This window comes from Anolis sagrei, chromosome 9 (genome assembly GCF_037176765.1).
Source record: "Anolis sagrei isolate rAnoSag1 chromosome 9, rAnoSag1.mat, whole genome shotgun sequence".
NCBI lineage: Eukaryota > Metazoa > Chordata > Lepidosauria > Squamata > Dactyloidae > Anolis > Anolis sagrei.
The window spans coordinates 1365334-1384132 of record NC_090029.1 but is presented as its reverse complement, the minus strand read 5'-3'; the positions used below and the strand labels follow the sequence as shown (position 1 = coordinate 1384132).

At 42.4% G+C, this 18799-nt stretch overlaps 1 protein-coding gene across 1 annotated transcript in view; it reads right to left on the bottom strand.

The window, feature by feature from the left end:
* Positions 1-18799, bottom strand: part of RFX7 (regulatory factor X7) — a 48001-nt gene that overhangs the window by 15739 nt on the left and 13463 nt on the right. The window contains exons 2-4 of the mRNA XM_067471203.1: positions 4860-4893; positions 2698-2780; positions 63-185 (exon numbers count right to left, since the gene is read on the bottom strand). Coding sequence (XP_067327304.1) covers positions 63-185; positions 2698-2780; positions 4860-4893 — 240 coding nt within the window. The remainder of the gene's footprint in view (positions 1-62; positions 186-2697; positions 2781-4859; positions 4894-18799) is intronic.

Below are 18799 nucleotides of genomic sequence, written 5' to 3'. Positions count from 1 at the left end.
AGAGGCACTGCAGAGTGGGCAGAGCGTCCCTATTTGCGGATTTTTACTTGGGAGAGACTCACTTGTACTCATCGTAGACCTCCTGTTTGGGGAGGGAGGTCTCGGGGTGTTCCTCCAAGGTGTTCCGGATCCAGGAGAAGGCATGCACCTGTTGGGCCCGGCTGGACGACACCGACAGCTGGTCGCTGCACCAGAAAAGAGGAGGAAGAGCAGGAGAAAGAGGAGAAAGGAAAGAAGTTACAGGGAGCACACTTCACCATTGCCAATTTTCAGGCAATGTTCTACAGGTTGTCCCCAAGTTATGAACAAGAGAGGTTTTGGAGGTTTGTTATGAAGCTGGAATTGTCTGTTAAGTCCGAACAGGTACATATGTCAGTCTTACTCCAGCCAAAAATATATCCTTTTTAACTTTGGATTGCATAGGGAAGGATGAATGCCACCCCTGTGTTGTTTGCTTTGCTTCCGGTGCCCCCGTTCAGGAGATTCCACCTCACTTTCTGTCCCCGCAGTAATTGGATTTTGAAAAAATTGGACTGGTTGTGGAATTTTTGTCTTGTCTCCTGCACTGTACTTATAATATAATATAATATAATATAATATAATATATAATAGATTTATTCTCACCCCAAGGGGACTCGGAGTGGCTTACAAGTAAAAAGTAAATACAATATATTATAATACAATGTAATACTACTACTAATAATATTATTAATATAATATCAATATAATATAATATAATATATTTATTTATTTACGACGTTTATATGCCGCCCTTCTCACCCTGAAAGGGGACTCAGAGCTGCTTACAAGTAAAAAGTAAATACAATATATTATATTATTATCATAGCACAATATTAATATTACATTATACTGTAATATTATTAGTAATATTACATTTAATATAAAGTATATAATTAAAATATATAACATTATAATATCAATATAATGTAATAATAATACAATAAACATAATATATTGTATATACATATAATATTGATAATATTATAATGTAATACAATATAATACTACTACTAATATTATCAATATAATATAATAATACAATAACATCAATATAATATAATAATAATATAATAAACATAATATATTGTATATACATATAATATTGATAATATTATAATGTAATACAATTTAATACTACTAATAATGATATTATCAATATAATATAATATAATATAATATAATATAATATAATATAATATAATGTATTTATTTATTTACGACATTTCTATGCCGCCCTTCTCACCCCGAAAGGGGACTCAGAGCGGCTTACAAGTAAAAGGTAAATACAATATATTATATTATTACCATAGCACAATATTAATATTACATTATACTGTAATATTATTAGTAATATTACATTATAATATCAATATAATATAATAATAATACAATAAACATATTGTATATACATATAATATTGATAATATTATAATGTAATACAATATAATACTACTACTAATAATATTATCAATATAATATATTGATTATACGTAGTAGTATATTGTATTACATTATAATATCAATATAATATAATAATACAATAAACATATTGTATATACATATAATATTGATAATATTATAATGTAATACTACTAATATTATCAATATAATATTATCATAGCACAATATTAATATTACATTGTACTATAACATTGTACTGTAATATTATTAGCAATATTACATTTAATATAAAGTATATAATTAAAATATCATATGATTATACGTAGTAGTATATTGTATTACATTATAATATCAATATAATATAATAATACAATAAACATATTATTAGTAATACTACATTTAATATAAAGTATATAATTAAAATATCATATTATTATACATAGTAGTATACTGTATTACATTATAATATCAATATAATAATAATACAATAAACATTAAAAAAATTGATAATATTATAATGTAATACAATATAATACTACAAATAATATTAACAATATAATATAATAATAATACAATAAACATAATATATTGTATATATATATATATATTTAAATATTATATATTTAAAATATTGATAATATAATGTAATACAATATAATACTACAAATAATATTATCAATATAATATAATAATAATACAATAAACATAATATATTGTATATATATATTTAAAATATTGATAATATAATGTAATACAATATAATACTACAAATAATATTATCAATATAATATAATAATAATACAATAAACATAATATATTGTATATATATATATATATTTAAAATATTGATAATATAATGTAATACAATATAATATTACAAATAATATTATCAATATAATATAATAATAATACAATAAACATAATATATTGTATATATATATATATTTAAAATATTGATAATATAATGTAATACAATATAATACTACAAATAATATTATCAATATAATATAATAATAATACAATAAACATAATATATTGTATATATATATATATTTAAAATATTAATAATATTATAACGTAATACAATATACTGCTACTAATAATAATATTATCAATATATTGTATATTAAGCGGCTGAGGGGGGAAAGGAAGGGGTCTGAGGCCAGGAATTGTGGGAATTGAAGTCCAAAATACCTGGAAGGAGGGCCCAAATTTGCCCATGCCTGCTTTAGTGCCTTGGGAGAATCAACAGAGGGGCACCTGCGGACCACATACCTTTTTTCTCCATTGCTGGGTCCAGAAGGCAGTTGAAGGTAGAGGTAGAGTTTCTGTAGATCTGTAAACTTCTCAACTTCTTGCTAAATGCAGAGAGAGAGAGGAAGCAGGATGGAGCATGACCACATTGCAATTGTGTTTGATCTCCCACTGTACACTTCCCAAGTGTCTAGGACTGTGTGATGGATTATTATTATTATTATTATTATTATTATTATTATTATTACTGGAAACACAACAAGATGAGTCCACAGCAGACAAGATCACTCAGCTGGCTCTTGTGTTGAATCACACGTCGGACACTTCCCAAGTGTCTAGGGATGTGCCATGTATTATTATTATTATTATTATTATTATTATTATTATTATTATTATTATTATTGGAAACACAACAAGATGAGTCCACAGCAGACAAAGTCACTCTGCTGGCTGTTGTATTGGATCACACTTCAGACCCTTCCCAAGTGTCTAGGACATGTGTAATATATTATTATTATTGTTATTGTTGTTGTTATTATTATTACTATTATTATTAGAAACACAACAAGATGAGTCCACAGCAGATACTCTTCTGGCTGTTGTATTGGATCACACGTCGAACACTTCCCAAGTGTCTAGGACTGTGAGATGTATTATTATCATCATCATCATCATCATCATCATCATCATCATTATTGGAAACACAACAAGATGAGTCCACAGCAGACAAAGTAACTCTTCTGGCTGTTGAATTGGATCACACATCGGACACTTCCCAAGTTCATTATTATTATTATTATTATTATTATTGGAAACACAACAAGATGAGTCCACAGCAGACACTCTGCTGGCTGTTGTATTGGATCACACGTTGAACACTTCCCAAGTGTATTATTATTATTATTATTATTATTATTATTATTATTATTATTATTATTAGCTGTACCCGCCACGCGTTGCTGTGGCCAACCTTCCCTCTTTCTCTCCTTCCTTCTTTCCTTCCTTCCTTCCTTCCTTCCTGTCTTTCCTTCTCTTCTTCCTTCCTTCTCTATCTCTTTCCTTCCTTCCCCCTTTGTCTTTCTCTTCTGCTGTCTCTCTTTTCCTCCTTCTCTCCTTCCTTCTTTCCTTCCCTCCCTCTTTCTCTACATCTTCCCCCCTTCCTTCGCTCCCTCTTTCCTTCCTTCTTTCCCTTATTTTTCTCTCCTTCCTTCTCTAAGTTTCCTTCCTTCCCCCTTTTTCTTTCCCTTCTTCTTTCTCTCCTTTCTTCCTTCTCTACCTCTTTCTTTCCTTCCTTCCTTCCTTTCCCCTTTTTCTTCCTCTTTCTCTCCTTTCTTCCTGCTCTACCTCCTTCCTTCTTTCTTTGCTTCTATGCTTCCTTCTCCCTTTCCTTCTTTCCCTCCCTCTTACTCTCCTTTCTTCCTTCTCTACCTCCTTCCTTCCTTCCTTCTTTGCTTCCATGCTTCCTTCTCCCTTTCCTTCTTTCTTTCCCTCCCTCTTTCTCGCCTTTCTTCCTTCTCTACCACCTTCCTTCCTTCCTTCCTTCCTTCCTTCCTTCCTTCCTTCCTTCCTTCCTTCCTTCCTTCTCTCTTTGCTTCCATGCTTCCTTCTCCCTTTCCTTCTTTCTTTCCCTCCCTCTTTCTCTCCTTTCTTCCTTCTCTACCTTCTTCCTTCCTTCTCCCTTTCCTTCTTTCTTTCTTTCCCTTTCTCTTTCTCTCCTTTCTTCCTTCTCTACCTCTTTCCTTCCTTCCTTCCTTCCTTCCTTCCTTCCTTCCTTCCTTCTTTCTTTCTTTCTTTCTTTCCCTCCCTCCCTCTTTCTTTCTTTCTTTCTTTCTTTCTTTATTTATTTCTTCCCCTTCCCTCCCTTTTTTCTGTATTGTCATTTAGCTCTTCATCATTTAGCTTTTGCGGGCTTTTTAAGTCCCTTCTGATGTGTTTTTCAGTCTTTTTATGAATGAAGGACATACATTGGACTGTTAGGTGTCTTGTGTTCAAATTTGGTGTCAATTTTCCCAGTGGTTTTTGGGTTCATCCCACAAACGAACATGACATTTCTATTTATACAGATTATTATTATTATTTGCAAGGGGCCCCTTCCACTCCCCATTCAAGCCCCCTCTCCTCCCAAGGTGCAAACCCACCAGACGCGTGTGCCCGGCCCCAGAGCGCCCACCTGTGCCACTTACCAAAATGCAGTCCACTTTCGATTGTACGGTTTTGCTAGAGAGAAGGGGGAGAAAAAGCCCAGCGTTAAGCATCGGCATGGCAAGTCAGTCGCACGGGTTTAGATGCAAATACTCAGAGGTCCTTTGGGGTGCAGCCGGCGCTTGGCTTGCGGAGAGGCGGACGTTTCCGCATATAGCTTTCGCTGCAACCCAACACTTGCCCGCCCGGCAAAGGAGACACCTGTCAGCCCGGGACTCCCCTCGTCCGCCGGTCAGAAATAGGAGCCACGTGGCCCTCCTCCGGCTGCAGAGGCCACTCAATCTCTCGCACACTCAGGTCCCCTGAATTGGTTCAGTGTTTCCCAACCTTCCTAATGTCTTGACCCCTGAATCCATTTCCTCATGTTGTAGTGACCACCAACCATACAATTATTTTTGTTGCTCCTTCAGAACTAATTTGTAAAAATGGCAAGCAGTTGGCTTGGATGATCTACGGATGGAACAAATCAAGAACTTTGGTCCAAAAGCAAGGCGCTGGCTGCTGAAGCTGATGAACAACTGCACTGCATCCTGTCAGATCCCCAAAATCTGGAGGAACGCAAGCGTCATCACCACACTAAAACAGTGGATGTGGCTCTGAATGAGACATGCCGCATTATCACGGGCTGTCTGCGCCCGACACCACTGGAGAAATGACACTGCTTAGCCGGTATTGCACCACCTGACATCCGCCGGGAAGGAGCAGCCAATAGTGAAAGGACCAAAGCAGTGACATCTCCAGCTCATCCCTTGTTTGGGTATCAGCCACCACGTCAATGACTTAAATCTAGAAATAGTTTTCTTAGATCTACAGAGACACTCGCTTGAACACCTCAGCAAGCGAGAGTCCAAAAGTGGCAGGGGTTAGCAGCCAATAGTGAAAGGACCAAGGCAGAGACATCTCCAGCTCATCCCCTGTTTGGGTATCAGCCACCACGTCAATGACTTAAATCTAGAAATAGTTTTCTTAGATCTACAGAGACACTCGCTTGAACACCTCAGCAAGCGAGAGTCCAAAAGTGGCAGGGGTTAGCAGCCAATAGTGAAAGGACCAAGGCAGAGACATCTCCAGCTCATCCCCTGTTTGGGTATCAGCCAGCACGTCAAGGACTTAAATCAAGAAATAGTTTTCTTAGATCTACAGAGACACTCGCTGGAACACCCCAGCAAGTGAGAGTCCAAAAGTGGCAGGCCCAAACCCAGCACCTCAACCAATGGCTGATACCCAATGAGAGACTCCCTCCTGGGCACACAGAGGACTAGGCGACTTGGAAGGCGCTAAACAGACTGCGCTCTGGCACCACGAGATGCAGAGCCAACCTTCCGAAATGGGGCCACAAAGTGGAGTCAAGAAATAGTTTTCTTAGATCTACAGAGACACTCGCTGGAACACCTCAGCAAGCGAGAGTCCAAAAGTGGCAGTCTCAAACCCAGAAGCTCAACCAATGGCTGATACCAGATGAGAGACTCCCCCCTGGGCACACAGAAGACGGGGTGACTTGTAAGGCGCTGAACAGACTGCGCTCTGGCACCACGAGATGCAGAGCCAACCTTGAGAAATGGGGCCACAAAGTGGAATCCTCGACATGAGAGTGCGGAGAGGAGCAAACCACTGACTACCTGCTGCAATGCAGCCTGAGCCCTGCCACATGTCCAAGGGAGGACCTCCTTGCGGCAACACCAGAGGCACTTCAAGGGGACAGATACTGGTCAAAGGACATTTAATCAACTACCAAATTTGAAAAATTTGAGTTTTGTATGTTTGTTTATTTTGTTCTGTTAGAAATGTAATACAATTGACTGGTAGCCCTGACACGACAAATAAATATAGTCCATTTCCTCAATGTTGTAGTGACCATCAACCATACAATTCTTTATGTTGCTCCTTCATAACTGTAATTTTGCTACTGTTATGAATCATAATAACAATTTTTATTGATTAGCCAGTTGGCCTTATCAAAAAACAGACAGAGCAAACATCACATACATCTCGTCCTCTTAAAATAAAATACAAATATTATTTATTGTATTTATTTATTTCCTATATTTATACCCCGCCCTTCTCCCCCGAAAGGGAACTCAGGGCGGCCTAACAAAAGCATCATACGATGCTAGCATCATAAAAACAACCACAATACAATCAAAATATTAAAAATTAAAACAATTAATTAAGAGACATCCATTAAAATCCAAATCCAAAAACCAGTCCGGGTCAATTCATTGCCCTAAGTTGTGTGATCTTCTTCCACTTGCTGCTCACTGATCCAACGCTTGGTCCCATCACCAGGTCTCGATTTTCCTTCTAAAATAACAGTCTTCAAAGGCAACCCCACGTAGAGTGCGTTGTGGTAGTCTATTCAGGACGGAACCAGATAATGGACCACCGTGGCCAAGTCTGACTCCCCTAAGGTATAGGCACAACTGGTGCACCAGCTTTGTGTGAAAGCTCCCCTGGCTTTCACCAATGAAACCTGAGGTTCCAGGCTCAGCGATGAGTTCAGGATCACTCCCAAGCTGCGAACCTGAGCTTTCAGAAAGAGTGTAACCCCCATCCAACACTGTCCAAACATTCAACTGTGTTCCACATCCATTGTGCTCCAGAGAGGTCCAGGACTATGTAACGCAAGCAGAATAGCACTCTGCTGCAAGTCATTCACGAAACGCTGTGGCAAAAATGGATCTTATTTATTTATTTACTTACTACCTTTATTTACTTACCACCTTCTCGGTGGTGGCCCCTCACCTGTGGAGCTCACTCCCAGGGGAGATTAGATCAGCTGAAGACCTGGATATGGGACCAAGCTTTTGGTCATTCTGGCAGCTAAAGGAAAGACCCGATGATGAACAGGAATTGATGGAACGGAATGGACATTCGGAACTGAACACTGAGCATGAGATTGTTTACTATTATATTGTGTATTGATGTGTTTAATCTGTTAATCTGTTTAAATTGTTTTTATGTATGCTTGTATAATTGATGGGCATCGAATTGTGCCTCTGTTTGTAAGCCGCCCTGAGTCCCCCCCCGGGGGTGAGAAGGGCGGGGTATAAGTAACTGAAATAAAGAAAGAAAGAAATACTTATTTACTATACTTTACTATATTTATTTCTTTACTATAGTAAATAAACACTCTCCCTCTCTCTCTCTCTATATATATATAAATACTATAGTAAATAAATAAAACGCTGTGGCAAAGACAGATCTTATTTATTTACTTACTATACTTATTAACTATACTTTACTATATTTGTTTATTTACTATTCTTTACTATAGTAAATAAATACTATATATATATATATATATATATATATAAAAATACTATAGTAAATAAATAAAACGCTGTGGCAAAGTCGGATCTTATTTATTTATTTACTTACTATAATTATTTACTATATTTTACTATATTTATTTATTTACTATACTTTACTATAGTAAATAAACACTATATATATATATATATATACACACACACACACACACACACACACACACACACTATAGTAAATAAATAAAACGCTGTGGCAAAGACGGATCTTATTTATTTATTTATTTACTTACTTACTATACTTATTTACTATACTTTACAATATTTGTTTCTTTACTATACTTTACTATAGTAAAGAAACACTCTCTCTCTCTCTCTATATATATATATATAAATACTATAGTAAATAAATAAAACTTTGTGGCAAAGACAGATCTTATTTATTTATTTACTTACTATAGTTTACTATATTTATTTATTTACTATACTTTACTATAGTAAATAAATACTATATATACTGTAGTAAATAAATAAAACGCCGTGGCAAAGATGGATCTTATTTATTTAATTACTTACTTACTATACTTATTTACTATACTATATTTATTTACTATTCTTTACTATAGTAAATAAATACTCTCTCTGTATGTGTATGTGTATGTGTATGTGTGTGTGTGTGTGTGTATATATATATATATATATATATATATATATATGGGTCAATTCCATCTCTGGTGGAGTTCAGAATGCTCTTTGATTGTAGGTGAACTATAAATCCCAACAACTACAACTTCCAAGATCCAGAGAATGAAAATACATCCTGCCTATCAGAAATTTACATGACTATTTGTAACGTTAGCAAAATTCCCGTTATGAAGTAGCAACGGAAATAATTTTAGGGTTGGGGGTCACCACGACATGAGGGTATTAAGGGGTCGCGGCGTTAGGAAGGTTGAGGACCACTGAACCCGAGGGTGGGAGACCCCCTCTGCCCTATAATATGCTGCCATAGGACCCCATTGGACCGGGGTGTGGTGGGTGATGGACTTGATGCCTCCATCGGCCTATTCTTGATGTCAACATGGCGTGACCTTTCTAGGAACCCACCGGGCTCGAGAAAGCCCCCCACCCTCAGAGGCCGCAGGGAGGCTTTCCATGCCTCGGACACAAAAGCGATTAGCATAAAAGCCTTAATGAATCTGACATCAAAACAGAAAACAGAGAGATTAAATCCCGAGTGGGCAGCCGGCGCTCTGCCACTCCGCCGCCACCGCTGCCCTGCCTGACACCAATAAGGCGCCTGCCCCAGGTGCCGCCGGGCCCAACCTTTCTGTCTAGACGGTTAATCCACAGATAGAGATGAAAAGGAGGGGGTGGGGTGGGGGGATTGCGGGGGTCTTGGTGGGCATCAGAGTCCAATCCCCCGGCAGGAAAACAAACACAACAACACATGGGGAAAGGCAGCATAGATAGACACATGACAAGGAGATTCCATCTGAACATTAGGAAGAACTTCCTGACTGTGAGAGACGTTCAGCAGTGGAACTCTCTGCCCCGGAGTGTGGTGGAGGCTCCTTCTTTGGAAGCTTTTAAGCAGAGGCTGGATGGCCATTTGTCAGGGGTGATTTGAATGCAATATTCCTGCTTCTTGGCAGAATGGGGTTGGACTGGATGGCCCATGAGGTCTCTTCCAACTCTTTGATTCTATGATTCTATGATTCTACGTTTGTGTGCAGATCTTATCTTTCACATCCCAGAGATTGAGAACAACAACCTTCACGAACCCTTTACATCCACTGAATTGGACATGGCTCTCAATAAATGTAAGAATGGCAAAGCAGTTGGCCTGGATGACCTACGGATGGAACAAATCAAGAACTTTGGTCCAAAAGCAAGGCACTGGCTGCTGGAGCTGATGAACAACTGCACTGCATCCTGTCAGATCCCCAAAATCTGGAGGAAAGCAAGAGTCATCGCCATCTTGAAGCCAGGCAAAGACCGTCATGACCCAAAAAGCTACAGACCAATCTCCCTGTTGTGCCACCTCTACAAAGTTCTGGAGAGACTTATTTTGCATAGAATTACGGGGAAAAATAGACCCATGTCTGATCCCACAACAAGCTGGCTTCAGGAAAGGCACAAGCTGCACATCGCAAGTGCTGAACCTGACTCAGCACATAGAAGATGGCTTTGAAAGGCAGCAGATCACAGGAGCCATCTTCATAGACCTGTCCGCAGCCTATGAGACTGTGAACCACCGCCTCCTCCCGAGAAAAATGTATAGTATCTCAAAGGACGACCGCCTCACCCGCCTCATAGGAAAACTGCTACAAAACAGGAGCTTTTTTGTTGAGTTCCAGGGCCAGAGAAGCAGAGGGCGTAAACAGAAGAACAGCCTGCCTCAGGGGAGCGTGCTTGCTCCATCCGTGTTCGACATCTACACAAATGACCAGCCACTGCCAGAAGGGACAGAGAGATTCATCTATGCTGATGATCGTGCCATCACCACTCAAGCAGGGAGCTTTGAGATGGTTGAACAGACGCTCTCTGAAGCTCTAGGTGCTCTTACTGCCTATTGCAGGGAAAACCAGCTGATCCCTAACCCATCTAAAACACAGACATGTGCTTTTCATCTCAAAAACAGACAAGCATCCCAAGCTCTGAGGATTATTACCTGGGAAGGAAGGAATCCCACGGGAGCATTGCAGCGCACCCAAATCCCTGGGAGGAGTCACTCTGGACTGTGCTCTGACCTACAAGAAGCACTGCCTGAACATCAAGCAAAAAGTGGGCACTAGAAACAATATCATACAAAAGCTGACTGGCACAACCTGAGGATCACAACTAGACACAGTGAAGACATCTGCCCTTGCGCTTGTCTACTCTGCTGCTGAGTACGCATGCCCAGTGTGGAACACATCTCACCACGCTAAAACAGTGGATGTGGCTCTGAATGAGACATGCCGCATTATCACAGGGTGCCTGAGCCCTACACCACTGCAGGAATTACACCACCTGACACACGCCCATAAGTAGCAGCCAATAGTAAAAGGACCAAGGCAGTGAGATCTCCAACTCATCCCTTGTTTGGGTATCAGCCAGCATGTCAATGACTTAAATCAAGAAATAGTTTTCTTATATCTAGAGACACTCACTGGAATACCTCAGCAAGCGAGAGTCCAAAAGTGGCAGGCTCAAACCCTTAAGCAATGGCTGATACCCAATGAGAGACTCCCCCCTGGGCACACAATAGACGAGGTGCTGAACAGACTGCGCTCTGGCACCACGAGATGCAGAGCCAACCTCAAGAAATGGGGCCACAAAGTGGAATCCTCGACATGCGAGTGCGGAGAAGAGCAAACCACTGACCACCTGCTGCAATGCAACCTGAGCCCTGCCACGTGCACAAGGGAGGACCTCCTTGCGGCAACATCAGAGGCAGATACTGATCAAACGACATTTAATCAACTATCAAGCTTGCAAACTCTGTTTTTTTATCTGTTTGTTTGTTTTGTTCTGTTAGAAATGTAACACAATGGTCTGGTTGCTGATGACACGATAAATAAAATACTGCTGACTATGGTATATGTTCTGTATCAGAAACTAGGTGTGATCTATCCAATGCAATTTTCGGAATTAGCACCCCAAACTATATCTAAAGTTGACCAAAAAAGTATTCATAACCCTTTTAGCCGCTGTGACGATCTGGATGAGGCCTAACAGATTGAAACTGAATCCAGACAAGACAGAGGTCCTCCTGGTCAGTCGCAAGGCCGAACAGGGCATAGGGTTACAGCCTGTGTTGGATGGGGTCGCACTCCCTCTGAAGACGCAGGTTCGCAGTTTGGGTGTGACCCTGGACTCATTGCTGAGCCTGGAACCCCAGGTTTCGGCAGTGACCAGGGGAGCATTCGCACAGTTAAAGCTTGTGCGCCAGCTGCGCCCGTACCTTGGGAAGTTTGACTTGGCCACGGTAGTCCACGCCCTTGTTACATCCCGTATAGACTACTGCAACACTCTCTACATGGAGTTGCCTTTGAAGACTGTTCGGAAGCTTCAACTGGTCCAGCGGACAGGAGCCAGATTGCTAACTGGAGTGGCTCTCAGGGAGCATACAACTCCCTTGTTGCGCCAGCTCCACTGGCCGCCAGTTTGCTACCGGGCACAATTCAAAGTGATGGCTTTGGCCTATAAAGCCCGAAACGGTTCTGACCCAACTTACCTATCTGAACGTATCTCCCCTTATGAACCATCTAGGACAGTGTTTCTCAACCTGGGGGTCGGGACCACTGAAGGGGTCGCGAAGGGGTTTCATAGGGGTCATCAAAAAACATCAGAAAACACAGTATTTTCTGTTGGTCATGGGGGTTCTGTGTGGGAAGTTTGGCCCAATTCTATCACTGATGGGGTTCAGAACGCTCCTTGATTGTAGGTGAACTATAAATCCCAGTATCTACAATTCCCAAATGTCAAAGTGTATTTTCCCCAGACTCCACCAGTGTTCACATTTGGGCACATTGAGTATTCGTGCCAAATTTGGTCCAAATCCATCATTGTTTGTGCCCACAGTGCTCTCTGGATGTAGATGAACTACAACTCCCAAACTCAAGGTCAATGCCCACCAAACCCTTCCAGTATTTTCTGTTGATCATGGGAGTTCTCTGTACCAACTCTGGTTCAATTCCATTGTTGGTGGGGTTCAGAATGCTCTTTGTTTACATGTTAACTATAAATCCCAGCAACTACAACTCCCAAATGACAAAATCAATCCCCCCGCCAACCCCACCAGTATTCAAATTTGGGCATACCGGGTACTGGTGCCAAATTTGCTCCAGTGAATGAAAGTACATCCTGCAGATCATTATTTACATGGCGATTCATAATGTTAGGGTTATGGTTGGGGGTCACCACAACATGAGGAAGTGTATTAAGGGGTCGCGGCATTACGAAGGTTGAGAACCACTGATCTAGGACCTTAAGATCGTCTGGGGAGGCCCTGCTCTCGGCCCCGGCTTTGTCACAAGTACATTTGGCGGGGACGAGAGACAGGGCCTTTTCAGTGGTGGTCCCCCGGGTATGGAACACCCTCCCTAGAGAGATTAGATCTGCTCCCTCTCTCTTAACGCTTCGGAAGCAAGTCAAAACGTGGCTATTTGAGCAGGCGTTCACAAATACAGAGTAATGGATACAGGAAAGTGACAATTGACGATGGAATTGGACAATGCTTGACAATATGGAGACACCAATGATGTTGTTTTAATTGCTGTTGTGGTTTATGTAATTTTAATGTTTTACTGGGTTGTTGTAGGGTTTTTTGGGCTATATGAACATGTTCTAGAGGCATTCTCTCCTGACATTTCACCTGCATCTATGGCAAGCATCCTCAGAGGTAGTGAGGTCTGTTGGAAGTAGGAAAATGGGTTTATATATCTGTGGAATGACCAGGGTGGGACAAAGGACTCTTGTCTGTTGGTGCTGGGTGTGAACGTTTCAACTGTCCACCTTGATTAGCATTTGATAGCCTGGCAGTGCCTGGGGCAATCTTTTGTTGAGAGGTGATTAGATGTGCCTAATTGTTTCTCCTCTGTATTGTCGAAGGCTTTCAGGCTGGAATCACTGGGTTGTTGTAGGTTTTTCCGGGCTATATGGCCATGGTCTACAGGCATTCTCTCCTGACGTTTTGCCTGCATCTATGGCAAGCATCCTCAGAGGGAGTGAGGTCTGTTGGAACTAGGAAAATGGGTTTATGTATTTGTGGAATGAGCAGGGTGGGACAAAGGACTCTTGTCCGCTGGAGCAAGATGTGAATGTCTCAACTGATCACCTTGATTAGTGGGTTGTTGTAGGTTTTTCTGGGCTGTATGGCCATGTTCTAAAGGCATTATCTCCTGACGTTTCGCCTGCATCTATGGCAAGCATCCTCAGAGGTAGTGAGGTCTGTTGGAACTAGGAAAAAGGGTTTATATATCTGTGGAATGACCAGGGTGGGGCAAAGGACTCTTGTCTGCTGGAGCTGGGTGTGAATGTTTCAGCTGATCACCTTGATTAGCATTTGATGGCCTGACAGTGCCTGGAGCAAACTTTTGTTGAGAGGTGATTAGATGTCCTTGTTTGTTTCCTCTCTGTTGTTGTGGTCTTGTAATTTTAGAATTAAACCCATTTTCCCAGTTCCAACAGACCTCACTATCTCTGAGGATGCTTGCCATAGATGCAGGCGAAACGTCAGGAGAAAATGCCTCTAGAACATGGCCATATAGCCCGAAAAACCTACAACAACCCAGTGATTCCGGCCATGAAAGCCTTCGACAAGACATTCATTAAAACAGTAAAAACAGTATTAAACAGACAGGCTCCGGCCTCCACAAACAGGCTATAGTTCCCAGTTCTGAGAAGCCTCCAAAGCAGTGGTTCTCAACTTGTGGGTCCCCAGATGTTTTTGGCCTACAACTCCCAGAAATCCCAGCCAGTTGACCAGCTGTTAGGATTTCTGGGAGTTGAAGGCCAAAAATATCTGGGGACCCCAGGTTGTGAACCACTTCTCCAAACGTACTCCCTCCACTAACATGCAGTCCAAATGCTACCAATGTCCTCCACCATCCAAGGAATGCTTTCATTCGGGGAGAATTTCATCCTAGATTTTAGGCGTTTCCTCCACCACAGGCAGGCACCCCAGGGTTCCTTCCTCTCTCCATGGGTGTGGAATTTGCATGATCCCGCCCACTGCCTCTTAGAATCCTAGAATCCTAGAGTTGGAAGAGACCTCCTGGCCCATCCAGTCTAACCCCATTCTGCCAAGAAGCAGGAATATTGCATTCAAAGCACCTCTGACAGATGGCCATCCAGCCTCTGTTTCAAAGCTTCCAAAGAAGGAGCCTCCACCACACTCCCTCCGGGGCAGAGAGTTCCTCTGCTGAACGGCTCTCACAGTCAGGAAGTTCTTCCTCATGTTCAGGTGGAATCTCCTCTCTTGTAGTTTGAAGCCATGGCTCCATTGCAGTGGTTCTCAACCTTCCTCATGCCGCGACCCCTTAATACAGTTCTTCATGCTGTGGTGACCCCCAACCATAACTTTATCTTCGTTGCTAATTCATAACTAATTTTGCTACTATTATGAATCATCATGTAAATACCTGATATGCAGGATGTCTTTTCATTCACTGGACTGAATTTGGCACAAATACCCAATGCACCCAAATTTGAATACTGGTGGGGTTGGGAGGGGGGATTGATTTTGTCATTTGGGAGTTAGTTGCTGGGATTTATAGTTCACTTAGAGTCAAAGAGCATTCTGAACTCCACCAACAATGGAATTGGGCCAAACTTCCCACACCGAACTCCCATGACCAACAGAAAATACTGGATGGGTTTTGTGGGCACTGACCTTGAGTTTTGGAGTTGTAGTTGAGTTTTGGAGTTGTAGTTCACCCACATTCAAAGAGCATTGTGGATTGAATGGAAGATGTGGACCAAACTTGGCACAAATACTCAATATGCCCCAATGTGAAGAGTGCTGGAGTTTGGGGGAAATAGATTTTGACATTTGGGAGTTATAGTTGCTGGGATTTGTAGTTCATCTACAATCAAAGCGCATTTTGAACCCCATCAATGATAGAATTGGGCAAACTACAGAGACACTCGCTGGAACACCTCAGCAAGCAAGAATCCAAAGGTGGCAGGCTCAAACCCAGAACTGATACCAAATGAGAGACTCCCCCCTGGGCACACAGAAGAACCCACCTGACCAATAGAAAATACTGTGTTTTCTGATGGTCTTTGGCAACCCCTCTGACACCACCATGCGACCCCTCCAGGTGTCCAGACCCCCAGGTTGAGAAATACTGCTCCATTGCGTCCTAGTCTCCAGGGAAGCAGAAAACAAGCTTCCTCCCTGTGACTTCCTCTCACGTATTTATTCATGGCTATCATATCTCCTCTCAGCCTTCTCTTCTTCAGGCTAAACATGCTCTGCTCCTTAAGCCGCTCCTCCTAGGGCTTGTTCTCCAGACCCTGGATCCTTTGAGTCGGCCTCCTCTGGACACATTCCAGCTTAGAGTCAATATCTCTCTTGAATTGTGGTGCCCAGAATTGGACACAATATTCCAGGTAACGTGGTCTAACCAAGGCGGAATAGAGCATGGGGAGCAGGACTTCCCTGGATTCTAGACACTATAGAGGCCAAAATCCCATTGGCTTTTTTTGCCACCACATCCCATTCCTGGCTCATGTTCCCCTTCCTCCCCACGAGGACTCCAAGATCTTTTCCACACGTCTCAAGGCAGGCCTCATCGTCCCCCATTCTGTCTCTTTGCATTTCATTTTTCCTGCCAAAGTTATGTAAGTTTGTTCTTAAGCTGAATTTGTATGTAAGTCAGAACAGGGAAATTAAGCTTGCTGAGGAAAAGGTTTCAGTGGAGACCCTTTTCCTCCAATAATAACTCTTCCAGGAGTGGATTTCCTTTCTTAAAGGAAGATTCCTCTCACTTCCGGTGCTCCCTTTCCAGCATTGGGGAAACAAGGAGCCTATAAGAAGCTGTCAAATGTCCTCCCCCCCCCCCCCACACACACACACAAACACATTGCTCCTTAGCATTAATGGGATCCTGACCCCATGTGCACGGACTTTCCCACCGTACAGTATTCTTATCCCAGAAAGCAAGAGGTGAAGTGATGAAAACTCAAGCTTCCATGTCCTCTTTTGCAAATACACCTGCTTTACTCTAGAAACATTATCATACGAAAGCTGACTGGCACAACCTGGGGATCACAACCAGATACAGTGAAGACATCTGCCCTTGCGCTGTGGTACTCTGCTGCTGAGTACGCATGCCCAGTGTGGAACACATCTCACCACGCTAAAACAGTGGATGTGGCTCTTAATGAGAGATGCCGCATTTTCACGGGGTGTCTGCGCCCTACACCACTGGAGAAATTACACTGCTTAGCCAGTATTGCACCACCTGACATCCGCCGGGAAGGAGCAGCCAATAGTGAAAGGACCAAGGCAGAGACACCTCCAGCTCATCCCCTCCTAAGCTTGTGGGCAGTCTTCAAAGGCAGCCCCAAGTAGAGCGCATTGCAGTAGTCTAATCGGTAAGTGCTCTTACCTACAAGAAGCACTGCCTGAACATCAAGCAAAAACTGGGTACTAGAAACAATATTATACGAAAGCTGACTGGCACAACCTGGGGATCACAACCAGACACAGTGAAGACATCTGCCCTTCCGCTAGGCTACTCTGCTGCTAAGTACGCATGCCCAGTGTAGAACACATCTCACCACGCTAAAACAGTGGATGTGGCTCTTAATGAGACATGCCGCATTATTATGGGGTGTCTGCGCCCTACACCACTGGAGAAATGACACTGCTTAGCCGGCATTGCACCACCTGACATCCGCCGGGAAGGAGCAGCCAATAGTGAAAGGACCAAGGCAGAGACACCTCCAGCTCATCCCCTGTTTGGGTATCAGCCAGCACGTCAACGACTTAAATCAAGACATAGTTTTCTTAGATCTACAGAGACACTCGCTGGAACACCTCAGCAAGCGAGAGTCCAAAAGTGGCAGGCTCAAACCCAGAATCTGATGCCAAATGAGAGACAGAAGACGGGGCGACTTGGAAGGCGCTGAACAGACTGCGTTCTGGCACCACGAGATGCAGATCCAACTTCAAGAAATGGGGCCACAAAGTGGAGTCCATGACATGCGAGTGCGGAGAAGAGCAAACCACTGACCACCTGCTGCAATACAACCTAAGCCCGGCCACATGATGCACAAGGGAGGACCTTCTTGCGGCAACACCAGAGGCATGCCAAGGGGACAGAGACTGCTCAAAGGACATTTAATCCACTACCAAAGTTGCAAATTTTGTGTTTTGTCTGTTTGTTTTGTTCTGTTAGAAATGTAATACAATTGACTGGTTGCCCTGACACGACAAATAAAATAAATAAATCCCCAGAACACTTTCCTTCTGGCTTTGGGTTGCCAAATGACGTGAGGGGGCTCCTCTCCCTCCCCATGCACCAGCCATGCAGCTGAGGAAGCATCAGGCAGTGGGGGGTCTTAGGGGGAAAGGGCCAAGGACTCCTCCCTGGACACTCTTTGTCAGCCCAGCCTCCTTGGTGTTGGCCTCACCCTGGACACCCACCTGTAATGTAAGTCCACCTCTCTCTTTTCCCACCACCATCTGATATTGACTGCCTTTGGGGGGAATGCTAGAGTGTTGTTGTGGGGAGAAGAGGGGCAAGCAGGGATCCTCACTTCCTGAGAGCAGGGCTGTGGAGCATCCTCTTCCTCTCCTTATGAAGACTGGCAGAATCCAGGCTCTCCTTTTTGCCTTGTCTTTCACTTGTGTTATATTTTGAAATTTTTATTTCATATACTTGTACCACGCCCTTCTCGCCAGGCAGTCTTCAAAGGCAGCCCCAAGTAGAGCGCATTGCAGTAGTCTAATCGGGAAGTAACAAGAGCGTGGACCACTGTGGCCAAATCAGACTTCCCAAGGAACGTGCGTAGCTGGTGCACAACTTTTAATTGTGCAAAAGCTGTCCTGGCCACCGCCGAGACCTGGGGTTCTAGGCTCAGCGATGAGTCCAGGATCACTCCCAAGCGGTGAACCTCCGCCTTCAGGGGGAGTGTAAATGGTCATATGACTGGTC